The 23,797-nt window shown below is 48.5% G+C and overlaps 1 protein-coding gene across 1 annotated transcript in view; it reads left to right on the top strand.

The window, feature by feature from the left end:
• IRAK2 (interleukin 1 receptor associated kinase 2) overlaps positions 1 to 23,797 on the top strand; it is a 53,283-nt gene that overhangs the window by 3,961 nt on the left and 25,525 nt on the right. Inside the window, exons 2-3 of the mRNA XM_065933166.1 lie at positions 4,196 to 4,378; positions 22,262 to 22,408. Coding sequence (XP_065789238.1) covers positions 4,196 to 4,378; positions 22,262 to 22,408 — 330 coding nt within the window. The remainder of the gene's footprint in view (positions 1 to 4,195; positions 4,379 to 22,261; positions 22,409 to 23,797) is intronic.

Genomic DNA, 23,797 nt, shown 5'->3' with positions numbered 1-23,797 from the left:
TGCTTCTGTAGTCTTCTCTGAATCAGACATTCCTGCCTCCCTCGTATAAGGACTCTCGGGCTCACTCAAATGATCCAGGATAATCTTATCTCAAAGCCCTTAACTTAATGCGATCTGCAAAGTCCCATTTGTCATGTAAGGTGCCATATCCACAGGTTTTGGGGTTTAGGACACTGACATCTTTGGGGGGCATAGTCTTTCAGTTCTCAGTTCATACGACACCTTGTTTGAGAAGCTGACCCTGTCCCCCTTTCTTTTTTTTTTTTTTTATCTCATCTCTATGTTTTATTTTCTTCATTTCTCTTAACATGCGATGTCCTTGTTCCTTACTTGTCTATGTTTGTCTGTCCCCAGGGAATGTAAGCGCCATAAGGGCAGGGACATCACCTATCTAGTTTGCTTCTGTATTCTCAGTGGCCAGCCAATGCACACTCTGTACCACTTGAGTGAAGGATGGGCTGAAGGATGTGGGAATGGTGAGGACACAAGATGACCTGGAGCCCGCGGTCAGCCAGCTGTCTGTGCTGAGTCAGAGGCCACTGGGCTGGGAGCCAGCCATGCCCCCCAGGTAGCGCTGCTCCTTGCCAAGGCAGTGCTTCATGGTTTTCTGTTCAGCACAAGTAATTGTGATTGTCCTTCCAGCCCTGAAGAGTCTTGGCTTCTGCGAGTATCTTTTTTTGTTGTTGGGGTTGAAAGACCTTACTGCAAATTCCACAATTTATTCTTTTTTTTTTTTCTTTAATGGCATTCTAGCTTTTTACTAATAGAGATAATGCCAGTTGTTTTAGAAGCGATCATTCCTTAGGGCAGATTGTGATACTGGGGAGTGGAGGTGGAAAAATCTATAAAGTGATTAAAAAATCATACAGTCACAAATATGCAAACTCTTTGAATTTGACCATTTTGGCAGATAACATGTTTGCCTCCTGTTTGTTTCCCTGTGATTGTGACTGCACTGTTTCCCCTTGGGGGAAGACAGGCTTCTCACAGTTTCACCCATCCCAGGTGTGTTTCACGGGGTGCTGGGGCAGGGATTCCTTTGTTGGATGGCTCCCCTTCCTCTCTCATGCACATCCCGGCCTTTGTGGGCAGCCCTGCTTTGTCCCTGCCCAGCCGTGTGACTTCGGCAAGTGAGCGCCTCTCTCTGAGCCTTTAGTTTCCTCATCTGTAAAATGGGGATGAGTTGCTGAGAGTCTTAGAGGGCAAGACACTCTCCCTTTCCCTCAATCAGGAAGGAGTCTGGTTAGTCCAGACAAGGAACACTTCATCCAAGGGCGGATCATTTCAGGAGACTGTTCCCTCCCTGCCCCAGAGAGCTTTGAAGATGGGCAAGGTTTTCTGCTGTGTCCTGCAGGACTTTCATAAAGGTTTTCATAAAGTATAGATGGCTTACCAATTACAGCAAGCATTTATATCACAGGTATGTTATCCTATATGTATAACTAATCTAATCCTTGCAACAACTGCTGAAAGCAGGTGGCATTGTTTGCCTCATTTGAAAATGAGGAGACTGGGGCACTGGGGAGGTGAGGGGGCGCGTTCCCTAAGCACACTGCAAATAAGTAGCACAGAGAATATCTGAACTCAGGCCTCAGAATCCAAAGTCTGAGGACTTCTTTGGTGGTCCAGTGATTAAGACTCTGTGCTCTCAATGTGGGGGACCTGGGTTCGATCCCTGGTCAGGAAACTATATCCCACATGCCACCACTAAAAACCCTGAGAGCCGCAACTAAGACTTGGTGCAGCCAAATAAATGTTAAAAAAGAAAAGAAAAGAAAAGAATCCAAAGTCTGGTCCGTGAGCCTGTGATTGTAACATCCCGCCTGCTGACATAAGCGCGTTATTTTTATTTCTGATAGAAGAGCTGACAAGAGTATAACCAGTGATTTCCTTGGGGTCTTCCAAGTGGGGTGATCACAGGCGCTTTGATTTTCTCCCAGTTTCCACATGTTCCACATGTAATAACCAGGTACTGCTTGTGAGTGTTGGGCAAAGAGCCAAGGACTCAGCAGGACACTTATCAGTGACTCACCCCGCTAAGATCTCTATCTTGTCTTGACCCTGGCTTCAGGGTCTTGTTAAATGCTGACAGGTCAATGCTGTGAGAGATGTCACTTTCGCAGAGCTACAGTGTCCACACTGCAGGGCAGCTCCGGGTTTAAACCCTCTTCCTCCCACGTTGCCTGTGAGGAAAGTGGAGCCCACAGGAGTGAGGGCGGCCGCAGTGGAGCCCTGGGGGTGGCTTCTGTTCTTCCCATGACATCATGCTGCCTCCAGAGAGTGGGAGGTGAACCTGTGGACAGAGCTTGTGTGCACGGAGGGCTGGGAAGAGGGGTTCCTTCCTCTTCCCTCCACTCTTTTCTCTCTGCCACTAGAAGCAGCCCCTGACCCTGCTGACATCACATCCCACGGACCAGGAATCTGGCCTGGGGTTTCCAGTGACTAAGGTTGCAACTCAAGAACTTTCCATCTCTAACCAGGCACTTCTCCCAGAGGCTTTCTCTCTGTGGGAGGCTGTCACAACCTTCCCCATTCCTCCAGAGGAACTGGGACTGTATAATAGGATCATGTCCCTCCCTGCTTCTGAGGTGTTTCATAGTGTCCTGGTGTCCGTGACTCTTAGGATCAGGTTCAGACTGTAGCCTGGCATTCGAACCCCATCATTACGTAATCCTGATCTCTTGTCTTGCTCTTCCCCACTCAGTTCACTTATGTTTGCTTATTTTCAAACAGAAAAGCTCTGTGGACTTTGGGTTGACTTACCACTGTTTCTCTGGAGCTTGTCGCAGGCCTGGAGCTCAATAATATTTTGTCGAATGAATGTATGACTTGATGTTCACATAGATATCTGCACCATGATTTCTGAAATCCTGAAACTGAAGTCTGATTGTTTTAGTCCTAGTTTAAAAATAAACAGGTGCCTCCCTCACTTCAGAAAACTCAGCAGAATACTATGTGACCATTCAAAAATGCTAAATATGAAGTGCTTGTAACCAATTTGAAAAATACTTACGGTATAGTGTTAGTAAATGAGGTCTAGATACACATTGTTTCTTACAGTCTGGCAGCAACTGCATCCAGAAGCACCCCTGTGTGTTTTGAAGGGGACAGTCTCAGAAATGGAAAGTATCTTAGTGGGATGCTGTGTCATTTATTAGCTTTTTTGCCCCTGTGTTTTCCAAGTTTTCTTTAGCAAACAACCATTACCTTTATAATAGAAAATGAAAAGAAGGAATGCATTAGTTTTAGTATTGTAGACAGTGCGTGCGTGCTCCATCGCTTTAGTCATGTCCAACTCTTTGCGTGGACTGTGGCCCACCAGGCTCTTCCATCCATAGGACTTCCCAGGCAAGAATACTGGAGTTGGTTGCCATGCCCTCCTCCAGGGGATCTTCCTGACCCAGGGATCTAAGCCAAGTCTCCTGCATCTCCTGCATTGCAGGTGAATTCTTTACCGCTGAGCCACCAGGGAAGCCCACTGTAGACAGTAGCCCCCTGTAAATTGTACACTGCTTCAGGGTTGGCAGAGTGTTTGTAGATCCATGGCTCTCTTGCTCCTTGTAACAGTTCTGCGAGGATGGCGGACTGTGGATTCATTGATTCATTCATTCAGTTCCCCCTGCCAGGGCTGGGACTTAGGTGAGCAGAATGGGATGCCCAGGGCAAAACTATAGGAGACATCTACTCTCCGGCTGCTTCAGGTGCAGGACCAGCCCTAAGAGTGAGCACCTTTTGGTCCTGGCCCTGCCCTCACTCTATGCCAGGCCGTCTTCTCTGTTCTGAGGCTCTAACAGTGCCTACATGGGGCTTCTGTTTAGAAGGAAAGACAGGCAAAGTTCTTTTACCTTCTGTTGCACTTGAGGAAACCGAGGATCCCATCCCCCTGGGGAAGTGTCTTGCCCATAGCAAGTAAGCAGCTAAAGCTCAAGGCCCCTGACCCGCTTGTCCAGTGGTCTTTCTCCTAAGTCTTGCGTGGCCGCCCAGGGTGCCATTTACACTCAAGTGTGAGCATGCTGGTCCTGACAGTATTGAATGATGACTTGGGCTGCGGTGGAGCCCAACTCCTGGTGGAATTTCAGGTGGAGTGAAGGGCAGACAGTTTGGTGATGGATGGAGCCGGGGGCCAGCATGGGGACCCTCTGGTGGAGGGACTGCCCTTCTGACTCTTAAGTATTTTCTCGTGCTTACCTTCTAGCCTCCTACGTGATCACAGACCTGACCCAGCTGCGGAAGATCAAGTCCATGGAGCGGGCCCAGGGCGTGAGCATCACACGGGAGCTCCTGTGGTGGTGGGGCATGCGGCAGGCCACCGTCCAGCAGCTCCTGGACCTGCTGTGCCACCTGGAGCTCTACCGCGCGGCCCAGATCATCCTCAACTGTGAGTCCCCACCGCCCCTCGCGGCCAGCGGGAGCTGCGCTTGCTGGCCTTGAAAGCTTTCCTGATCTTAAAAACATTTCTTACCACCCCAGTAAGAAATTAATAACAGTGGTCACGACCCCCAGGGAGAGGAATGGTGTGGCCACAGAAGCAGGTGTTGGAGATTTTATTTTACTGATTTTTTATTGACAGTCTCCTTGCACCTTTTACATGTTGGTTCTCTGTTCCAAAAATAAACAGAAATTTAAAAACAGCTATAACATAACAATTCAAGAAAGTCAGCAGTAAAAATTATTTATATCCTCATCCTGTTTCCCAATTTGGCATCCCAAGAAGTAACTACTAGTTACAATTTCTTGTCTATTTTCCTAGAAATTTTCTAGGCAAATGTTTATATGTATCTGCAACACTTTTAATACAGATGGTAGAGAGAACACCATGCACTCAGATGTCCCCTTTGTTTTCACCTGGCAGTTGATCTTCCAGGTTGTTTCATGTTGAGATCTTCTGTCAGCAGTGACATTGTATTCCTATGACAGATGTATGGTGATTTATTGATAGGTGTTCAGGTTGCTTCTAGCAGTTGCCTATTGTGTACAGTGTGGGACACACACCCCATTTGCACACATGTGAATCTAGTTGTGGGATGATTTTCCCAACATTGGAATGGCTGCGTTGTATATTTTAAGTTTTGTTGAATTCAGTAACAGTGTTACAAACTGCTCCCCTACAGATATGGCCATGGTGGGAATATATTAACAGGTAATAAATAATAACCTCCCTACCTTGAAGGGTATCAGTGAAACTGAAGAAATAGAATATGTCAAGGGCCTGGTGTTCAGCCAGTGCTCAGAGGCAGGGGGATGAGGGGGCCTGCTTATCTACACCTGGGCCCCCCAGCCCTATGTTCCCAAAGAGACCCTTTCCATGTGGGACAGTGGGCCAGGCCTCCCACAGGTACTTACTGAGCCCCTGCCCAGGGCCTGGTGCTGTCCGAGGTCCTGGAATACAGGTGGGAAAGCAACAGGTCACTGCTCTCATGGAGAGCATGGTGATGGGGACATGGCAGATGGGAAAACAGGTAAAAATAATGGAGGGAGTGACTAAGTCGGGAGCCTTCTAGAACATGGTGGTCATGAAAGGCCCATCTGAGAAGGTGAAGTTGGAGGAGTGAAAAGAAGGGCACCCATGAGAGGAGTTGGAGTAAGAGAGCCCAGGGGAGAGGGAACAGCCTGTGCGAAGGTCCGGGGGTGTTGAAGGAACTAGCATAAAGCTGGTGTGAGAGGCAGACAGCAGGGCATGCAGAGCCCCACAGGCCTGTGGGACACCCTGTGGGCTCTGGAATTGTCCTGTCTGGGGTTCCTGAGCTGGGAATAACCGGACTGAACCAACAGACCTCAGTTCAGCACCTGCCTTCTGGAATCAGGGGGGGCTTCCAGGAGGAGGAGCGGGGGCTTAGAGGCCTCCATCCTCAGAGATAAATCAGGAGCCATCAGGGTGGCCGATAGGTGGAGACACACAGTGGTTGGCGTGACCAGCACCTGTCCTGTGTAGCTGCTTGCAGATCCCTCTCTGGCTTGTCTGCAGCCCCAGAACCTGACATGTGGCACACTCTGAGTTGAGTAGACATGCTTTCACATGTTTTTCATGTTTTGATAGAATTAGTGATAAACTCTAAATGGGTTCAAAAAGAGGTGAGGAAATTTGTGTCTGTCCAAGGATGCTAAAAAGAAAGAGAGGGGGAAAAAAAGAGAGAGAGTTGTGGAGAGAGGGGACTGCAGAGTGGAGCAGGAAAGCTGTTGTTGGGTCATGTCAGCCAGAATGGAGGGACCCCCCGCTCAGGCCACTTCGGGGAGGACACTGGTTTAGGGTACCGGGATGCTGCAGGGGTGTCTGGAGGCCTAGGGGCAGACATGTACCAGGAAGTGAGACACATCTCTCATTGGACACACCAGCTTGCCATTGACGTCAGAACCTGACTGTTGACTAATCTTGAACATATTCTTAACAATTTGAGGTCAACACACAGCTTAATGTCAGATTCAGAGAAACACACTCACTGCAATGTGACCCTCTGAAGCTGACACTGACTGGGCACTTTTGAGGTGCCAGGCGCTGCACGTGGCTCCTCCCAGAACCCCCTCGAGGTGGGTGCTCTAAGGAGCCCCTTCTCCCGCCGAGAGGACAGTGAGGTCAGGAATGGCTCAGAGCCTCCCCCAAGGGCGCAGGGCTGGTCACACCCAGGCGCGTCGGGATCAGAGTCCTCATTCTTAGCTTTTTTCATGGGAACCTCACTGCACGCAGTGTTTGGTCTTCCAGGAAACTAATATTTATCTGTCAGCCCTTCTTCCTAGAACTTTACTTCCTTCCCCACTTCCCTGTTCCAACTGCCTGTAGCCTCTCAGGACTGTGAGAGTCTGCCTGTGTTCTCCAGTCCTCCTCAGCTCTGCTGATTAAAATTGCCTGAGGAAGAGAGACTTGTTTTGGGATTTCGGTTGTGTTTTCACTATTGCTTTCAGTCCTCAGGCAATACACTTCCCCTTTCTGTATCTTGGGGGTTTTTGGGGTTTTGTTTTTCTGCTTTTTTTGTGTTTTTTTTTTTTTTAAATTAGGGAAATTGGTCATTTTTTGAAATTGAATACAAAAGGCATGAGTGAGGCATATTAAATTTCTGTTATTCCAGCCAATTAGATCAGTTTTCCCTTCCCTAATTGTAACATTGTTTTTGTTTAGTCCACACACCCAATGGAACTCTGTGCGATCCCATGGACTGTAGCCCACCAGGCTCGTCTGTTCATGGGATTTCCAAGGCAAGAATACTGGTTGTCATTTCCTTCTCCAGGGAATCTTCTCGACCCAGGGATTGAACCTGCGTCTCTTGCATGGGCAGGTGGATTCTTTACCACTGTGCCACCTGGGAGACCCCAATTGTAGCATTAGTTAAACCTTGCTTTGCATTTACTTGCTGAAGATTGTTTATGAGCTTGCTCAGCTGCCCATAGTGGTTTGAGAACCTGACTTCTGCCCACCACTTTTCAGAGAACTTTAAGACTAGGTTTGAGTAAAACAGAACTGGAAAACTAGGTAATGTATTTGTACTTAGCAGAGACCTTCCGAAGGTTGTACCTGAACCAAAAGGCTGAGTGTGGGGCTCATGGGGGGCCACATGTGTGTCCTGTCTCTTGAAATCATGTCCTTCAAGGGGCTGCTGGTCCCATTGTGTAAAGAGCTGAGTGTGTGGGGCTCTGTTCCTTGATATTTTCTCAGCCTTAATTGCCAAGAGCATTAATATTCAATTGTCAGACATTTAATGTTGTAAGAATTAGAATAAACTAGTACAGAGGCCTTACCATTCCTTTTTCTGGCAAATCTGCTTGCCATTGTTGACCTGTTTTACTCCTTTAGCTGTTTCTTGGTAGTTTCCTATATTAGCATCCCAGGTTCATTGCTGTTACTAAGGGCAGACTACAGTGACTTAAATAAGACTTAAAAAAGACACTGTGCCTCCACACATGCCTTCCAGCCAACAAGAAAGGCACGGTTCCCTGGGAACTGCAGTGTAACCTCCCTTCACGGGCCATTGGCCAGGGTTGGTCACTTGATCACACGCAGCTGCAAGGGAAGCGGGGAAATGTGGTGTGTAGCTGGGAGCCTGTGTGCACAACTGAAGTGTCTATTACTCTAGACGACGAGGGGTATGTATTGGAGGGACAGCTGGCTTCCTTTGGCCCTTTGCTTTGGGCCTCCCAAACATCTGTATGTATCCTTCTTCCCACAAACACAACGTGCTCACCCTTTCCCCAGGGGACTCTCTTCCGGCAAGGGGAGTGAGCCCTTTGCTTGGTACATCTGTAGCCCCTTGTTCTTCTTAGTTGACCAGTGATTCTTAAAGTGCATTCCTTAGACTTCTAAGCCTCAGCATCCCCTGGGAACTTGTTAGAAATGCAGGTTCTTGGGCCTTACCTCAGCTGCCGGAGTAGATAAAGGTTTAAGAACTGCTGTTCCAGCACCTGGTTCTGTGATTTCTGACCCTGTTTTGAGGGGTGGGGGGGTAGGTATTGGCGGAGCTTCTCTGCTCCCAGCTCCCTGCAGTCTCATCAGAAGTGGGAACTGGAGAGGCTGCCTTCATAGGGGGTTACATGGGCTTTACAGCTCCCTTCCTGCTGGGGAGAAGTGGTTTAGGGGCCTCAGGGAAGCTGTGGGGTCAAATAATAACCAGCTTTTGTCACACCAGGCTTGTGGTTTCTTTGGCAGTACATTTCCCTTAAAATGCTAGAAATTTCTGATCTCTTGGCTTCTAATCAGTTCTGTATGTGATAACCACAGCTAATGATACAGCCTAGATAGCTTAGTTCTTAGCCTGGAAAGGTTTGATTTTTAACTCAGTGGCCTATGTATTCAGCCTGCCCCACCCCCACCTCCTCCTAATTTAAGGTGCACACCTGGAGCCTCCCCTGAGGCCACCTGAAACAGTAACTTGGATGGGACAGAAGTGTTCTTTTGACTCTTGCTTCTGGGCTCTGTGTCTGGCAGATAGTGGTGGACTGAGAATTGTGGAGTGAGGATTAGAAGGGTTGGGGCCCTGCTATCACCTCCTGCTGGGACTTTCCCTTTGGGACCCCTGACATGGGACGTGGTTCTTGGTCAACTTGGATTTTCTGCTAGAGGCCACATCATCATTTTCATCTCCACTTTAACATGGTCTGGCTCCATGGGAGTTCTTCTCCCTTTGTTGGAGGTCTCTTGAAAAAGAAGCTACATACACCAACCCTCAGGACATTTTCAGCTTCTCCATTTAGAGTTAACAGGATTTCTTAGCACATGGACTGCCTTCTGAGGGTCACAGGTGACAGTTTTGCTTTGGTATAATGAGAGTAATAGCTTTCCAGCCTGCCATATCTGGGTCCTTGCCACATCTAACATTATTATATTGATCTGACTCTTATGTGTTGTGCTTCGTCACTCAGTCTTTTCTGACTCTTTGCAACTCTATGGACCTTAGCCCGCCAGGCTCCTCTGTCCATGGGGATTCTCCAGGCAAGAATACAGGAGTGAGTTGCCATGCCCTCCTCCAGGGGATCTCCCCAACCCAGGGATTGAACCCAGATCTCCTGCATTGCAGACAGATAATTTACCAGATGAGGTACCAGAGAAGCCCTGGCTCCTATAAGAAAGGCCAAAACAACAAAGGGTTAAACTAGAAGGTTTATCTCCATTAGTAGTGTGTGTGTGGGCAAAAAGGCTGATAGGGTGGATCCACAGTGTCAGGGATTCAAGCTTTTATTCTACCTTATCCTGCTATCCTGAACATATGGTTTCCAGCTTGTGGTTTGAGATACTCACTCCAGCTCCTCTTTTCCATATTCCAGGCAGCAGAAAGGGGTGGGGACTTTTCTTCCCTTCTAAGGGTACAAGCTGAAAGATGTACTTTTATCACTTCATTCAGTTCAGTTCAGTTGCTCAGTTGTGTCCAACTCTTTGTGACCCCATGGACTGCAGCACACCAGGCTTGCCTGTCCATCACCAACTCCCGGAGTTTGCCCAAACTCATGTCCATCGAGTTGGTGATGCCATCCAACCATCTCATCCTTTGTCATCCCCTTTTCCTCCCACCTTCAATCTTTCCAAGCATCAGGGTCTTTTCCAATGAGTCAGTTCTTCCCATCAGGTGGCCAAAGTATTGGAGTTTCAGCTTCAGCATCAGTCCTTCCAGTGAACACTCAGGACTGATCTCCTTTAGGATGGACTGGGTTGGATCTCTTTGCAGTCCAAGGAACTTTCAAAAGTCTTTTCCAACACCATAGTTCAAAAGCATCAATTCTTTGGCACTCAATTTTCACTCAATAGTCATCCATACATGACTACTGGAAAAACCATAGCCTTGACTAGATGGACCTTTGTTGGCAAAGTAGCATCTCTGCTTTTTAATATGCTGTCTAGGTTGGTCATAACTTTCCTTCCAAGGAGTAAGTGTCTTTTAATTTCATGGCTGCAATCACCATCTGCAGTGATTTTGGAGCCCCCCAAAAATAAAATCTGCCACTGTTTCCACTGTTTCCCCATCTATTTGCCATGAAGTGATGGGACCAGGTGCCATGATCTTAGTTTTCTGAATGTTGAGCTTTAAGCCAACTTTTTTTTTTTTTAAGCCAACTTTGTCACTCTCCTCTTTCACTTTCATCAAGATGCTCTTTAGTTCTTTTCACTTTCTGCCATAAGAGTGGTGTCATCTGCATATCTGAGGTTATTGATATTTCTCCTGGAAATCTTGATTCCAGCTTGTGCTTCTTCCAGCCCAGCGTTTCTCATGATGTACTCTGCATATAAGTTAAATAAGCAGGGTGACAATATACAGCCTTGACGTACTCCTTTTTCCATTTGGAATCAGTCTCTTGTTCCATGTCTTAATTCTAACTGTTGCTTCCTGACCTGCATACAGATTTCTCAAGAGGCAGGTCAGGTGGTCTGGTATTGCCATCTCTTCATTAAGTTCTATTAATTAGAACCTAGTCACATGACCATAATTAGCTGCAAGGGAAGTCTGAATGTAGCTTTAAAATGTGGTTTCTATCCAGGCAGCTGTCTGTATAGCTAAAACTTCTAAAATGTAGGAAGACAAGGGGAATGGATATTCTCACCACATTTGCACTATCTCTAAATAATGTGCTTATCCTGTTCTTTTCATATATATCAATTTAAATATTATCCATTAACTTCCTAGAAGAGAATTTGGCTCTACATGTTGCAGTAAAAAGGAAAAAGGGGGAATGAGTTTTTCTTTTTCCCTTTTCTGAGAACAAGATGATAAAAATCGGTGAGCAGGCCTGAACATTCCTTGTTTTTTCAGTCTAACTGCTCTTAATTTTGCATGTCGATAACTAAGTTTGCTTCTCTGCCCCCTAACTCTGCAGGAGCTACAATGCACATTTTCTCCTTTGATGCTATGCTAAGTACATCCCCTATTTGGTGTTTACCCTTACAACACCCTTCCCCTTGTAGTTACACGTCAAAAAGAGGGCCGCAGAGCCCCCTAACTATCAGACTCAATTATTGGATTACCGATGCCAGTTTATGACTGTCTTTGAAACAATGCCAGAGGAAGAAATCAAGATCCCATCACCTTCCTTCCTCATCACCATCTCCTGACTGCAAGCCCTTGCCTTATAGAAGTCCCTAGAATCTTCATGGAGGAGGGACGCAGTTCTGGAGGCATGAGCCTGCTATGTTCCCCTGTCAACCAGCTGAGAATAAAAGCCGTCTTCCTATTTCCTGCAAACTCTGTCTCCGTACTTTGGTGGGCAGAGAAGGCCAAGGTTTTGGCCGGCAACATACACACCTCCCCTCCCCGTTCCTCCTAATATGTTTATAGCAGTACATGTATATCCTCTGTAATCTGTAGATGGATTTTTAGTTCCTCTATAGTCTGTAGGTTGTTGTTCTAACTTTTAACGAATATCATTACATATTTAATGAATTTTCCATCTGCTCTAAACAGTGCCCCCCCCTTTTTTAAGATTTCTTTTGATGTGGACCATTTTTAAAGTCTTTATTGAATTTATTACAACTTATTTTCTGTTTTATGTTTTGGTTTTCTGGCCGAGAGGGATCTTAGCTCCCTTACCAAGAGTCGAATCTGCATCCCCTACACTAGGAGGCAAATTCTTAACCACTGAACCACCAGAGAAGTGCCTAGGCAGTACCTCTTGATGCTTCACTTTGTAAAATGAAGTGACTTCCCCTTGCCCTTTGTTACTCCCCCCTCTCCACTTTCCCCTGCCGACTTCTGGCAGAGACCAGACGTAAAGTGACTTTCCGTGGATGTCTTCACATCCAGGCTCTTCTGAGCCCACAGGGAAGAACGGGGCCTTAAGTGAAGTGCCAGTCGCTGGGTCAGGATAGGAAGAGGAATGGGGCCTTTGTATTGGATTGAAAAATGTCTTTTTGTGATGGGGAAAGTACCGTATGCATAGGACGTCCGCAGAGTGACTCATGGTTTAGAGTGACATTTCCCAAATCACGTACCCGTGTGTTCCAGCAAGTTACCACCTGCAAACAAAGGGTGAAGAAGTAACCTTGGGCAATCTGAATGCTTTATCAGTGCCCCCTAAGATACACACCAATGTTTTAAGGCTCTGATAAGTTCTGTAGTAAAGGAACCTATTTAGGCCAGTATTTTCCATTTACATTTGACTATGGAACCCTCTTTTCATTTGATACTTATTAATATTCCCACGGAACCAGTACACTGTGGGAGTCACAGCTCTAGTACATGGTGGCCATGGTGCAATTGTTGGGCATCCCAGGGGAACCTCATGATGGAGAACCTGGAGCATCAGGGGCGGCATTCGCATGGTCAGGCCAGCATCAGAGAGTCTGACCCTGGGACCTAGAGTCAGCCATCACCCTGGGGCTTAAAACCTGAGAGTTCTTCTCCTGATGGGGACTTTTCCTGACCACCAGGCTTAGGGAGAGGGCTGTGTGCTGGCATCTGGGGGTCTCAGGAGCTGGAATCAAGACAGAGGCCAAAGTGTCAGAGCTGTGGCTTCCAGCCAGAGGTAGGTTGGCTGTCATCACGGCTGAACTTCAGAGCTGATGAAATACCACTAAGGTGGGCACAGGAGCTGAACCTGTCGACAGCGGTGGTCTGATGGTCTAGCTCTGAGCATGAAGGCATGAAACCAGCTGTGCCTGACCTGTGAGGTGAAACTCTCTCCCTTGTTCTTCCCCATAGGAAGGTAGATACACAGAATCTGGAGAAGAGTGTCTGCAGTGAACTGAGACATGTTATCAAGCGCCCACCATGTGCTAGGTGCTGAGGACACAGCAGTGAAAATACAGACTAGATCTCTGACCTGAAGGAGCCTGCAGTTTAGTTGAGAGCTGGGTATGAACAGGGTGATAGCATAGAGATGGGTACCCAGCCGCAGCAGGAGTGCTCAAACGAGAAGTGTAGCTCCAGTGGGTATGTAGGTAGGAGGGTGGGAGAGGGGAAGGTTTGATCTCATCTGGGGAAGCTTCCCTGAGGAACTGAAACTTCAATCCCCACTCAGAGGAAGGGGGGCCAACCGCAGAGGCATTTGCAGGCAGAGGGAACAGCGTGTGCAAAGACCCAGTGGTGGAAAGGAGCAATGCTTGGCCATGGTCAGATCTGCTTTCATCAGGAGTGAAGGGAAGGTTTGGGAGGGAGTATCCCCACTGCTCTGGTTGTGGCGGGGAACAGGAGCCTCTGAAGTTCCAGGTGTCAGCTGAATAGGAGAGCAAGAAGCTTCTGGAACCTGAAGGGACTCCAAGAGAGGTGAAGCAGGTTTCTTCTCCCCATCTGCTGCTGTCATCCTCCCGGGAGTTTGTTCTTTCAAGTTTCCCAATTTTCACGAAGTCTCTTCTTAGTTGAGCAACCTTCACAATTTCTAACTTTTGTTTGGTGGCTCAGCCAAAGTAATTTCCTTCCTGGAGCTGGGCTCTCGCTGGATGGGGAGTTTCTGTCTGTTGTCCAGTTTCCTAAAGTGAAACGGAAGAGAATGAACCCTTTCTCTCCCAAAGAGGCTGAGCAGTTGCAAGGACCAGATAGGGCTGGTGTGTGTGTTCTGGAGATTTCCCCAACATCCGCTCCTTTCCTACCACTAGGGAACAACAAAGTGAGGGAAGGACTCAGGTCCTAGGACCCCAGGAGACTTGTCCCTGATGGTGGCACTGCGCTGGACCAAGAGCCCACCTTCCCCCTCCCACCACATCCCAGCCTGGAGTCACGCTATCTGAGTGCTAGTCATCACTTGTATTTATTAGCACCTAGTGTGCTGGGCAAGTATCTTACCTCACAAATCTCGCTATTCTCATTTCATGAATGAGGAAACTGAGACGCAGGGATTAAGTAAGTCGCCCAAAGCCGCACAGCGAGTAAGCAATGGGCTGGGAAGGGATGCAGGTCTGCTTGACCTTAACCCCTGCTGGGGGACATCACCAGATGACATCAAGTCTCACTTTCCCCTCTGACAAACAGGCATAGATATTGTCCTGTCTGATTGTCTCATAAACGGGGAAGCTTCAGAACATAAGCGGTGCTAGGCTTTTCTAACATCCTTGCTGTGTGAGTCAGCATGATCTCCTGACCCTCCTTCCACGCATTAGTGATTCCACTGGAAACGAGCGAGGCTTTGATCGCTGTGGCTTTCTTGGGAGTTCGTGTGAGCATGGACAGAGGGGAGCATGCGGCGCCTTTCAAGCAGTCCCCAGTTTTCGGAGAGGACAGGTGGGAGCCAGAGGGAGGGGAGCTGCGGTTTACTGAGCCCCCACTTTATGCCTCGCTGTGGAAAGCAGCTCCTCTGGGTTACGAGCACTGGACACATGTTGAGGTTGCCCATTAATCAGGATGGACTGTGGTACATTGCAGTCACAGATAAACCTGGAAATCTTAGCTGTTCAGTGTAGCAAAGATTGATTTCTCAGAGTCTAGGGCTGCCTCCTGCCTCCTGGCACTTGGTAGACCATCAGGAAGGCATGGTTTCCACAGTCACTGTGGCGGGAAAGAGACGGATGGACGAGGCTTGCTTTGTCCGGGAAGTGACAATGGCATCTCCACTTAAAACCTATTGGCCAGAACTAGTCACGTGGCCCCAGCCTAATTGCAAGGGAGGCTGGGGTCTGAGGGGAACAAATGACTATTTGGTAAGCACCGTCTCAGCTCTCGGGTACCTCTCAGTTCAAGGGGGTTTATTACAAGATTCTACCTCCCCATGGCCCACGAGGTCTCACAGGGTCTAACCCTTGCCCAGTTCTCTCAGCTCATCTTGGCTGCTCCCCCCACCCTCCCATTCATTCAATTCAGCCACTAGGGTCGCCTTTCATTTTAGGGAGATACACCAAACTATCTTCTGCCTCAGGATTTTTGCATATACTGTTCCTTCTCTTTACAATGTTGGTCCCTGCCCACTCCCCTCCTCCAACTCCCTTGCATTCTTTCCGTGGTTCCTCCCTCTCATCTTCTGAGTCTCGACTTAAATGGCACCTGTCCACAGAAGCCTGCCGTGGACACCCCATGTAAGTAAGTGTCGGGCACCCCTCCCTTCCTCCAGCTTGTTTTCAGCGCAGAACTCCTCCCAGTTTATAATTAGATGTCTTTAAACTATCATGTGGGTTTTTATAACGGTTGGCATCCCCTGTCCCTAACACAATGAGTAAGTGAATGAGGATGGATGAGTCATTTTAGCAGCTGGGTAACAGTTCCAGTGGAGGATCCTAGATAGGGTGATTGGGAAGACAGGTCATGTTCTCTGACTTGCCTAATTTCATGTCTAGCTTGAGCTGGGAATTTCTAGGGATGTGTGTGTGTGTGTGTGTGTGGACTTTGGATGCCCAGAGAGGGAAAGGAAAAGGAAATGAGCAGGTCCAGAAAGTTCTGTTTGTCCTGCCATGGCCAGCCGTCACCTGGGTTCTTCACTTAGGGGCTGAATCACTTTTATTTGCTCTCAGAGGGATCCATTTAAGCCACATGAGTCAGAATAAACACAAAAAATAAAGACAAATATATAAATACTAAAAAAAAAAAAAAATACTACATTACTGTTTACCTTGAGGTAACACCCCTCAGCTGAGGGCTGTGAAGAATGGGGGAAATTCCAGACTTGCTCACCGGGGAAATACCTTACCGGCAGCTGGACTGCCCTTTGCTCAAGTGTGTGGCTCCCGGATTTGCCACTGAATCAAATGTTCCCGAGTTGCCAGCCCCAGTGAGGAGACCCCAGGGCCCTCTGCCAAGGGCCCAGCACGCATAAGCCTTTTGACCAAAGGAAGTGGGGCCTCCATAAACAAAATATAAGTAAGAGAACTATGTCAGGTTTCACTTTACTGAAGTATTACCTAGAGATAGCAACTGGCCCTTCCCCCCAGAGTTGTCATCAGAATTCAGTAGGTTACACATATGGGAAAACACTTAGGAGAAAAAAACGCCTGACCTCAACTCGGGGGTGATGATCATAACAATAGCAAATTAGAATAGTAGCTTATAACTATTGAGCACTTACTTATTTCATCATCTCTGGGGGTGGAGGCCACAGTTCCTCATCCCACTTGTCAGATGAAACTTGGAGAGTTTCCTTTGCCCAGGAGCCTGGCTGCGGTGTGCATGAGTGGGCTGGAAGCCCTGAGTTCACTATGGGACTCCACAGCACATGTGATCTGTGGCTCATTAGGGAGAGTGGGACATCCTGAAAATACAAAGCAGAGAGAAAAAGGAATCAGACCCACTGTCCCCTGGGAACTACGGAGAGAGCAGAGAGAAATGCTTCTGACTCCCTTCCTCTGCCCCTTGGAGCTGGAAGCTCAATCCTCATCATTCTGGGTTAAACCAGCAGTTCTGAGCCTTATCTAGGGAGCTTTCAAAAACATCCAGACTCTGATTTAATTGATCTGAGAACCAACACCTCAACCCCTTGGCACCCATAGCCACCAACGATGTTACTTTGAGCTTTGACATCTCCTCCCGTTCCCAGGGGTCTTGACAGGAGAACCCCAAGTTGCCTGTCCTCCAGGGTGTGAGCTGCCGACGACACAGCGGACAGAGCAGGGCACAGCTGTCCTCTGTTTGGGCTTCTGTAATACTCAGCGCCACGGCCACTGCACCTTCAAGGCCCTGCCACTGCCCACTGAGACGCACATGTCCATTGGAGGGTTTAAACTGTTGGAACTAGCTGTCCACCCCAAATGCTTCCTTCAGAGAACCTAAGCTGGGATCAGAGATTCTTCCCCTGTCTTTTGAGCAGCAGGAGAGGACAGAGAATGAATGAGTCATAGTTTGCGCCCTCTCCCATCACTGGCCCAGCTGTGTATCTGGTTTTTGTATCTGGTTCCACTGAGTCCTGGGATTGTCCTGGGATAGAAGGGTTATAATTATTCTGACTCCATAGAAGATGCAAATGAAGCTCGGAAGGTTAAGAAATCCAGCCTAAAAGGGGCTGGCTCTGGAAGCTTCCCCATACTTCCTCTTGCTTCTACTCGGTGATCACAATTCCTATTTTTGGTTCTCATGATCCAGCAAAATCAGCTTTTTGTGTGGACTCTTTTTGAACATGTAATTGCAGCAGAGAAAAGAGTGCTGTCTCCTGGAAGTGAGAGGCTGCTCCCGTACATCAGTCATAGGAATAAATGATGTCACTGACTTGCTTTTTGGTCTTGGCAGACAGGAAACCTGTGAGATTTAAAGATCATCATGACCCTTTTGTGTGAGCGTTATGTCCTCCTTTGACCCATCCTGCCTTTGATGTTCTATTTTTATTTCAACGACACTCTGCTGTATGTACTAGCCCAAAGGAGTGGGCGTTGTATCCGCTCAGCTATCACGGATCAGTTTCCAGGCAGTAACAGGGGAAAAGCCACAGTTTCTCCCACTCCTGGGTTTGATGATAGGAAAACGGACAAGCAAAAGTGTGCCCTGCACCTTCCAATTCAGATCGGCACCGGCAACCCAAGAGTCAAACTGAAGATATGTCATGTTTATTTATTGTCTGCATCTCAAAACCATCTGAAAACCCACAGAGTGCTGAGACGGGGGTTTCACAGGAAACTGAAGCTTCTCAATTTGATTTGCTACCACAGGCCTGAAGCTGGACTCCGTCAGCTGTCCTCTATGCCCTTGTGTGTGACTAGGTGGGCCTGGGGTGGACTTCAGCTGAAATGCTCTGACGAGTTCAGTTTCAGACTGGAGCCCCTGCTGGGTGCCACAGGACTGTTCCCTCCGCGTGGGTGTGTGCCCCAGTCCCACATGTTTGCGCAGACCGCAGTGCCGGCTGTAGGCTGCTGCACATCACTGCACCCTCTCCTTAGGGTGAGAATGTAACCAAGCCGTTTCTGTTCCTGAGGGTGGAGGCCAGAGAGGTCAGCCACAGATGGGTGGGTGACCTTGGTGTTCCTACCAAATAGATCTTGACCGAGAGGCAAAGGTCTGTGCAGAAAAAGAAAGGGGAAAGGGATAGGTCACTGAAGTGAGGTCAGGCCGGGATGGTCACCTTCACTCCCATTTGGCTGATGACGAAACAGGCTCAGCCAGGCCTCGGATGGGGAAAAGGTGCCAGTTGGGGTGCAGGCTTTAGAAGCTGATATATCCGGGAGCATCTCCTGTGTGCTGGGCTGTCTGGGATCCCCTTCACCAGCAGGTCCGACTGGCCCAGTGCGAGGGGAACTGGAGTCACAGAAGAGCCACCTCTGGCCCTGTGCATCATACACAGATGTTGTCATGAGGACGGCTTGGATGTGGCCCTTTGAGAAATGAGACCCACACGAGGCAGTTGGTGGAGAGCGGGGTGTGCCAAGGGGCCATCTCCTCAGGCCAGAGAGGGGAGAAGAGGGCTCTGAGAGGCCCGGGGGCCCCTTCCTCCTAGGGTGTTCGCTTCTGCTCCGTATCTTCCCAGAAATCAGTGTTCACCACTGGTGACTGTCCTTGTTGTCAGTCTCTACAAGAAACTGTCACCCAGAACCTGAGGAAGGCAGTGTGTGACGCAAGCAAAGACATGGGAGTCCGTGAATCCTGCTGGCAGGGCTGCCCTTGGGGAGGAACCTCGCTTCTGGGATCACAGTTTGGGCCAGAAGGGTCTCTCCCTGATGGGAATGGCAATGGGGGCAGTGTGGTGCCTGAGAACCCCAGGTGGGGAGAAATGAAGTGTGTGACCTCTGGGGGCCCCCATATGGGGTGGCGTGAATTTCAGTTTGGGAAGAGGGCAGTTTCAGTCTGGGACGATGAAAAAGTTTTGGATGGGTGATGGTGATGGTTGGACAACAGTGTAAATGCTCTTGTCTTTTTGAAAATAATATTTATTTATTTATTTGGCCGTGTCAAGTCTTAATTGTGGCCTGTGGGCTCTTTATCGCAGGCATGCTGGCGTCTCTCTAGTTGTGTCTAGTGTAAATGCAGTTAACGCCACTGAACTGTAAAATTATTAAGATGATCAATTTTATGTTTTATGTATTTTACCACAACTTAAAAAAACAAGTGCACTAAAACAACAACAAAAAATCGTAAATGATTCAGAGTTATGTTAAATGAAAAAAAAAAAGACTCCAGCCCTACATTCTTTACACCCAGTATGTGGGCTGCTTAAGAGATAACCCGTGGGACCTCCCTGGTGGTCCAGTGGCTGGGACGCCGTGCTCCCAATGCAGAGGGCCCGGGTTCGATCCCTGGTCAGGGAGCTGGATCCCATGTGCTGCAACTAAAATCCTACATGCCACAACGAAAATCGAAGATCCTACATGACACAACTGAGCCCCAGTGCAGCTAAATAATAAGTCTTTTTTTTTTTTATAAAAGAGGTAACCCTGTATCTAAAAAATATGATACCACCACCACCAATGAAGTCCCCATGTTTTGAGCTAATCAGTTAACATGTGCTGACTCCTCTGGTCTCATGGAAGTTGTCCAAAGCCAACACAGCTAGGAGGTGATGAAACTGGTGTCCGTGCCAGAACCTGGACTCTGAGCAGCTAAGCTCTGCTACTTCTTTATAAGATAAAAGCTGTCTTATAAGATGCTGTGCTGTGCTTACTTTCTCAGTCATGTTCGACTCTTTGTGACCCCATGTACTGTAGCCTGCCGGGCTCCTCCATCCATGGCAATTCTCCAGGCAAGAATGTTGGAGTGGGTTGCCATGCCCTCCTCCTGGGGGTCTTCCCAACCCAGGGATCAAACCCAGGTCTCTCGCATTGCAGACGGATTCTTTACCATCTGAGCTACCAGAGAAACCCATGAATACTGGAATGGGTAGCCTATCCCTTCTCCAGGGGACCTTCCTGACCCAGGAATTGAGCTGGGTGGATTCTTTACCAGCTGAGCTAACTGGGAAACCCATCTTATAAGATAGTTCCATTTAAAGGAGTGGTATGTCAGTGCCAGTAAAGGAAACAGAGAAAAAGGCACCCATTATCCCTCCTTCGGCCTTCTGGACACTCTTGTGCATTCCTTCTGGCCGTTCCTCACTTGCTCCCACCCTGTACCCTTTGTCCTGCTTTTCCTCGCGTGGGGCGCCCCAGAGCCGAGCCACCTGCAGAGGGGAGCAGGAGTGCTGAGGACATTGCATGTGAGTGGTTCTGTCCTTGCTGGGTGAATGACAGTGAAACCAGCCCCAGGTTTGAATCCACCAGCTCTTGGGCTGGGAACAAACCATTTCACCCATCTGAGCCCCAATATGCTCAAAAGTAAAAGGCAGAGATATCTGTCAACCACCAGAGATTGTTGAGAACATCAAATAAATCTGTATGGCCTTCCACGTGCAGTGCCATGAACTTAGGCCTTATTATTGTTCTAGTCCCAAAGCTCCTGTGTGAGAAGTTTGGTCCCGTGGCAGTGATCAGCTTTATTTACTGAGAGGCACAGTTTGTGTGTGTGATCAGTCATGTCAGATTCTTTGTGACACCATGGGCTGTAGCCTAGCCTAGGAGAATTCTCTATCCGTGGAATTCTCCTAGGCAAGAATACTGGAGTGGGATGCCATTTCCTCCTCCAGGGGATCTTCCTGACCCAGGAATCAAACCTGAGTCTCCCACATTGGCAGGCAGACTCTTTACCGCCAAGCCGCCCCAGGGAGCCCCAAGATGCAGTTTACCTGTTGGAATAAATGCTCCTGCAGACCCGAAGGCTGGAGGTGTTTTGTTGAAGCCCCACCTGCTGCCCATGTGAGAACGAGCGAGTAGCCAGTCTTCCCCACACTTCGGGGCACTCTGTTTTTTTGATTCTCAAAAAATATGGGTCCACCTCCCACCACCAGGAGGTGAAGGGCCTTGAATGCAGGGCTGTAGAATTTGGATTTGGTCTGGGAGACAGTGGGGGGTGGGGGGGTGTCAGAGGGTTCATGTGGGGAGTGTGTGTTTTATCCTGGAAGTGGGGAGTCAGAAGGGCTCTAAGCAGGGAAGTGGCAGGGCCAGGAAGGTATCTCAGTAAGATGAGGCCTGGGGAGGGCTCTGGAGGCCACTGGAGCTGGAGGCCGGGACCAACCTGAGAGGACGGCAGTGCTGGGGGAGGGGAGAGGAAGCCGGTTCTTAGGAGCAGGCTTTGTGGAAGCTGGTGGAGACACACCCTCCAGCACCTTTGGGTTTCCCAAATCACTGCAAAGAGGAAGTGATCACTCTCAAAAGGCAGCTGACCTCCACCCAGGCTCCTTCAGCAGGTCCTGCCTACTCAGGCTATGTGATCTCGGACAAGCCACTTAACCTGCTCTGGCCTCAGAGTCCTCATCTCCGGCAGGATGCACTGAAGGACCCTGGGAGGATTTCATGCTTGCAGAACTGGGGCTGACCAGACGTCACGGCTCGCAGTTGACGTGACTGCTATTTTCAGGCTTCCCATCTCTAAAACAGGGAAGGATGCACGTGTCCGCACTGCTCATGGAAGGGGAAGCTGGAAGACTGGCAGTCCTTTTATACTTAGGGGCTCAACTGGGGACTCAGCGGGGTGGAGGTCTTTGAGTTCCCCCATGTGTCCAGGGGACTTCATGGTCTACAGAGCCCTTTCATGTCTGCAGTCTCATTCCCTCCTCCCATCAGCCCTGTGAGGGGAGCAAGCAGATGTTATCATGACTGTCAGTTCTGTCTCATAGGTGAGGAAACAGGTTCAGAGAAGGAAAGTGACTTATCTAAGGTCATACAGCTGGTAGGATTGGAAGTCAGGTGTGTGTGACTCAAGAGTGTCTGAGCTGGACGGTCGCAGAGATTGTCGGGTCCAAGCGCTATACCTTACACGTGGGGAGGCCAAGGCTCAAAGAAGGGAACAACTTTCAGGGGCACATGAATTTAAAGCCAAGCCCAGACTCTGAACCAAGTCTTCTGACTTCTCCATCCAACCTCTCGATGGCTAACCCACTTCATTGAATGATAATAGCTTGCTTTCTTCCTACCTCATTTCAGGGAAACCAGTTCTTGAAATCAAGTCTTCCATCCCAGACTTCTTGGACACTGTGAAGCCAGGAAAGCCTTTGGCAGCTTCTGTAAGAAACACTGAGGATGAGCAAGAAACGGGGCAGCCTGTGAGGCCACCCGCCTTTCCAGGCTCAGGTAGTTTTAATTAAACTTAATTTTTCAATTTAAAGGAGATGTATTTAAGGAACTGTTCTATCTCTAAGGCTATTTAGCTCAGAGTATAATAGCAAAAAATTGGAAACAACGAGTGTGGGTGGCAAAATTAATCACAGATGGTGGTAACAGTAAAATCCTGCTAACAATGATATAGGGATGTATATAACATGGGCTTCCCTGGTCAGATGGTAAAGAACCTGCTTGCAACGTGGGAGACCTAGGTTCAATCCTTGAGTTAGGAAGATCCCCTGGAGGAGGGTATGGCAACCCACTCCAGTATTCTTGCCTGGAGAATCCCCATGGACAGAGGAGCCTTGCAGGCCACAGTCCATGGGGTTGCAAAGAATTGGACATGACTGGGCAACTAAACACAACAGAGCACATGTATATACACATGGAAATATGCTCATGATATGTTGAGGTTAAAAATGTCAGGTGACAGAAGGATATATGCCATCTATTACCTTTTTTGTGTGTGTTTGTTTGGCCTCACTGCACAGGATGTGGGATCTTAGTTCCCCAACTAGGGGTTGTTCCCTGAATTGGCAGAGCAGAGTCTTAACCATTGGACCACCTGGGAAGTCCCCCATTTTTGTAAAAAGGAACAAGAAACTCAGTTACAGAGGGCTTTGTATGTGTTACACACTGTTCTAAATTTACCCTTCAAAGATGTTGACCTTTTTAACCTCCAGCTAACTGTAGGAGTTTGGTATTATTTTTCTCCCCATTTCACAGATGAGGAAACTGAAGCACAGGAGAGGTTATCATCATGTGTGGCAAGGAATCATACACCCTGGAGTTGCCACCACCATGTAAATGCTCATTAAACGTTAGCTGATCTTAGGAACATTCCAAGCACCCCAGCTAGGTTGAGTCTAGAAAGTTAGTTTTAGGCCAAGTAGTCTGAATTATTTCCTATAACCTACCAAGTTCATATGCTATGGGCCCAGGTGTTATACCTTTGGTTCCCCAAGCCCCAGCACAGGCTCTGGGCAGGGAGCCTAGTGACCTCTTCATCTGCTCTCCCCAGGCCCCTGGCCCTTGCAGCAATGTTGGGGGTTGCCAAGGGGTGCCGCCTGCCCCACAGTCTTCCTCCCCTCTGCCTGGCACAGATCTGCTGCTTTGTTCTGTGGAGTTTGAGTACAGAGCGTGAAAGTGACTTGCCCAAGGTCATGTGGGTAGGAAGTAGCATCTGAGCCATGTGATTTGAATGCTCATGTCCCCAGCCACTGCACACACCACTGCCCCAAAGCCTCTCAGCGCATTTCAGTTGTCTCCACCTCCTTGTCCTGGGGGAAGGACTCAGCCAGCAGGTGACTTCCGCAGGGGACCTGTTCTTCATGCCATCCTTCCCACATCTCCCCTGGA

The sequence above is a fragment of the Muntiacus reevesi genome, chromosome 4 (genome assembly GCF_963930625.1).
Source record: "Muntiacus reevesi chromosome 4, mMunRee1.1, whole genome shotgun sequence".
In the NCBI taxonomy this organism is placed as follows: Eukaryota; Metazoa; Chordata; class Mammalia; order Artiodactyla; family Cervidae; genus Muntiacus; species Muntiacus reevesi.
Note: the sequence above shows the minus strand (reverse complement) of the source record. Positions and strands in the feature narration are given on the sequence as shown.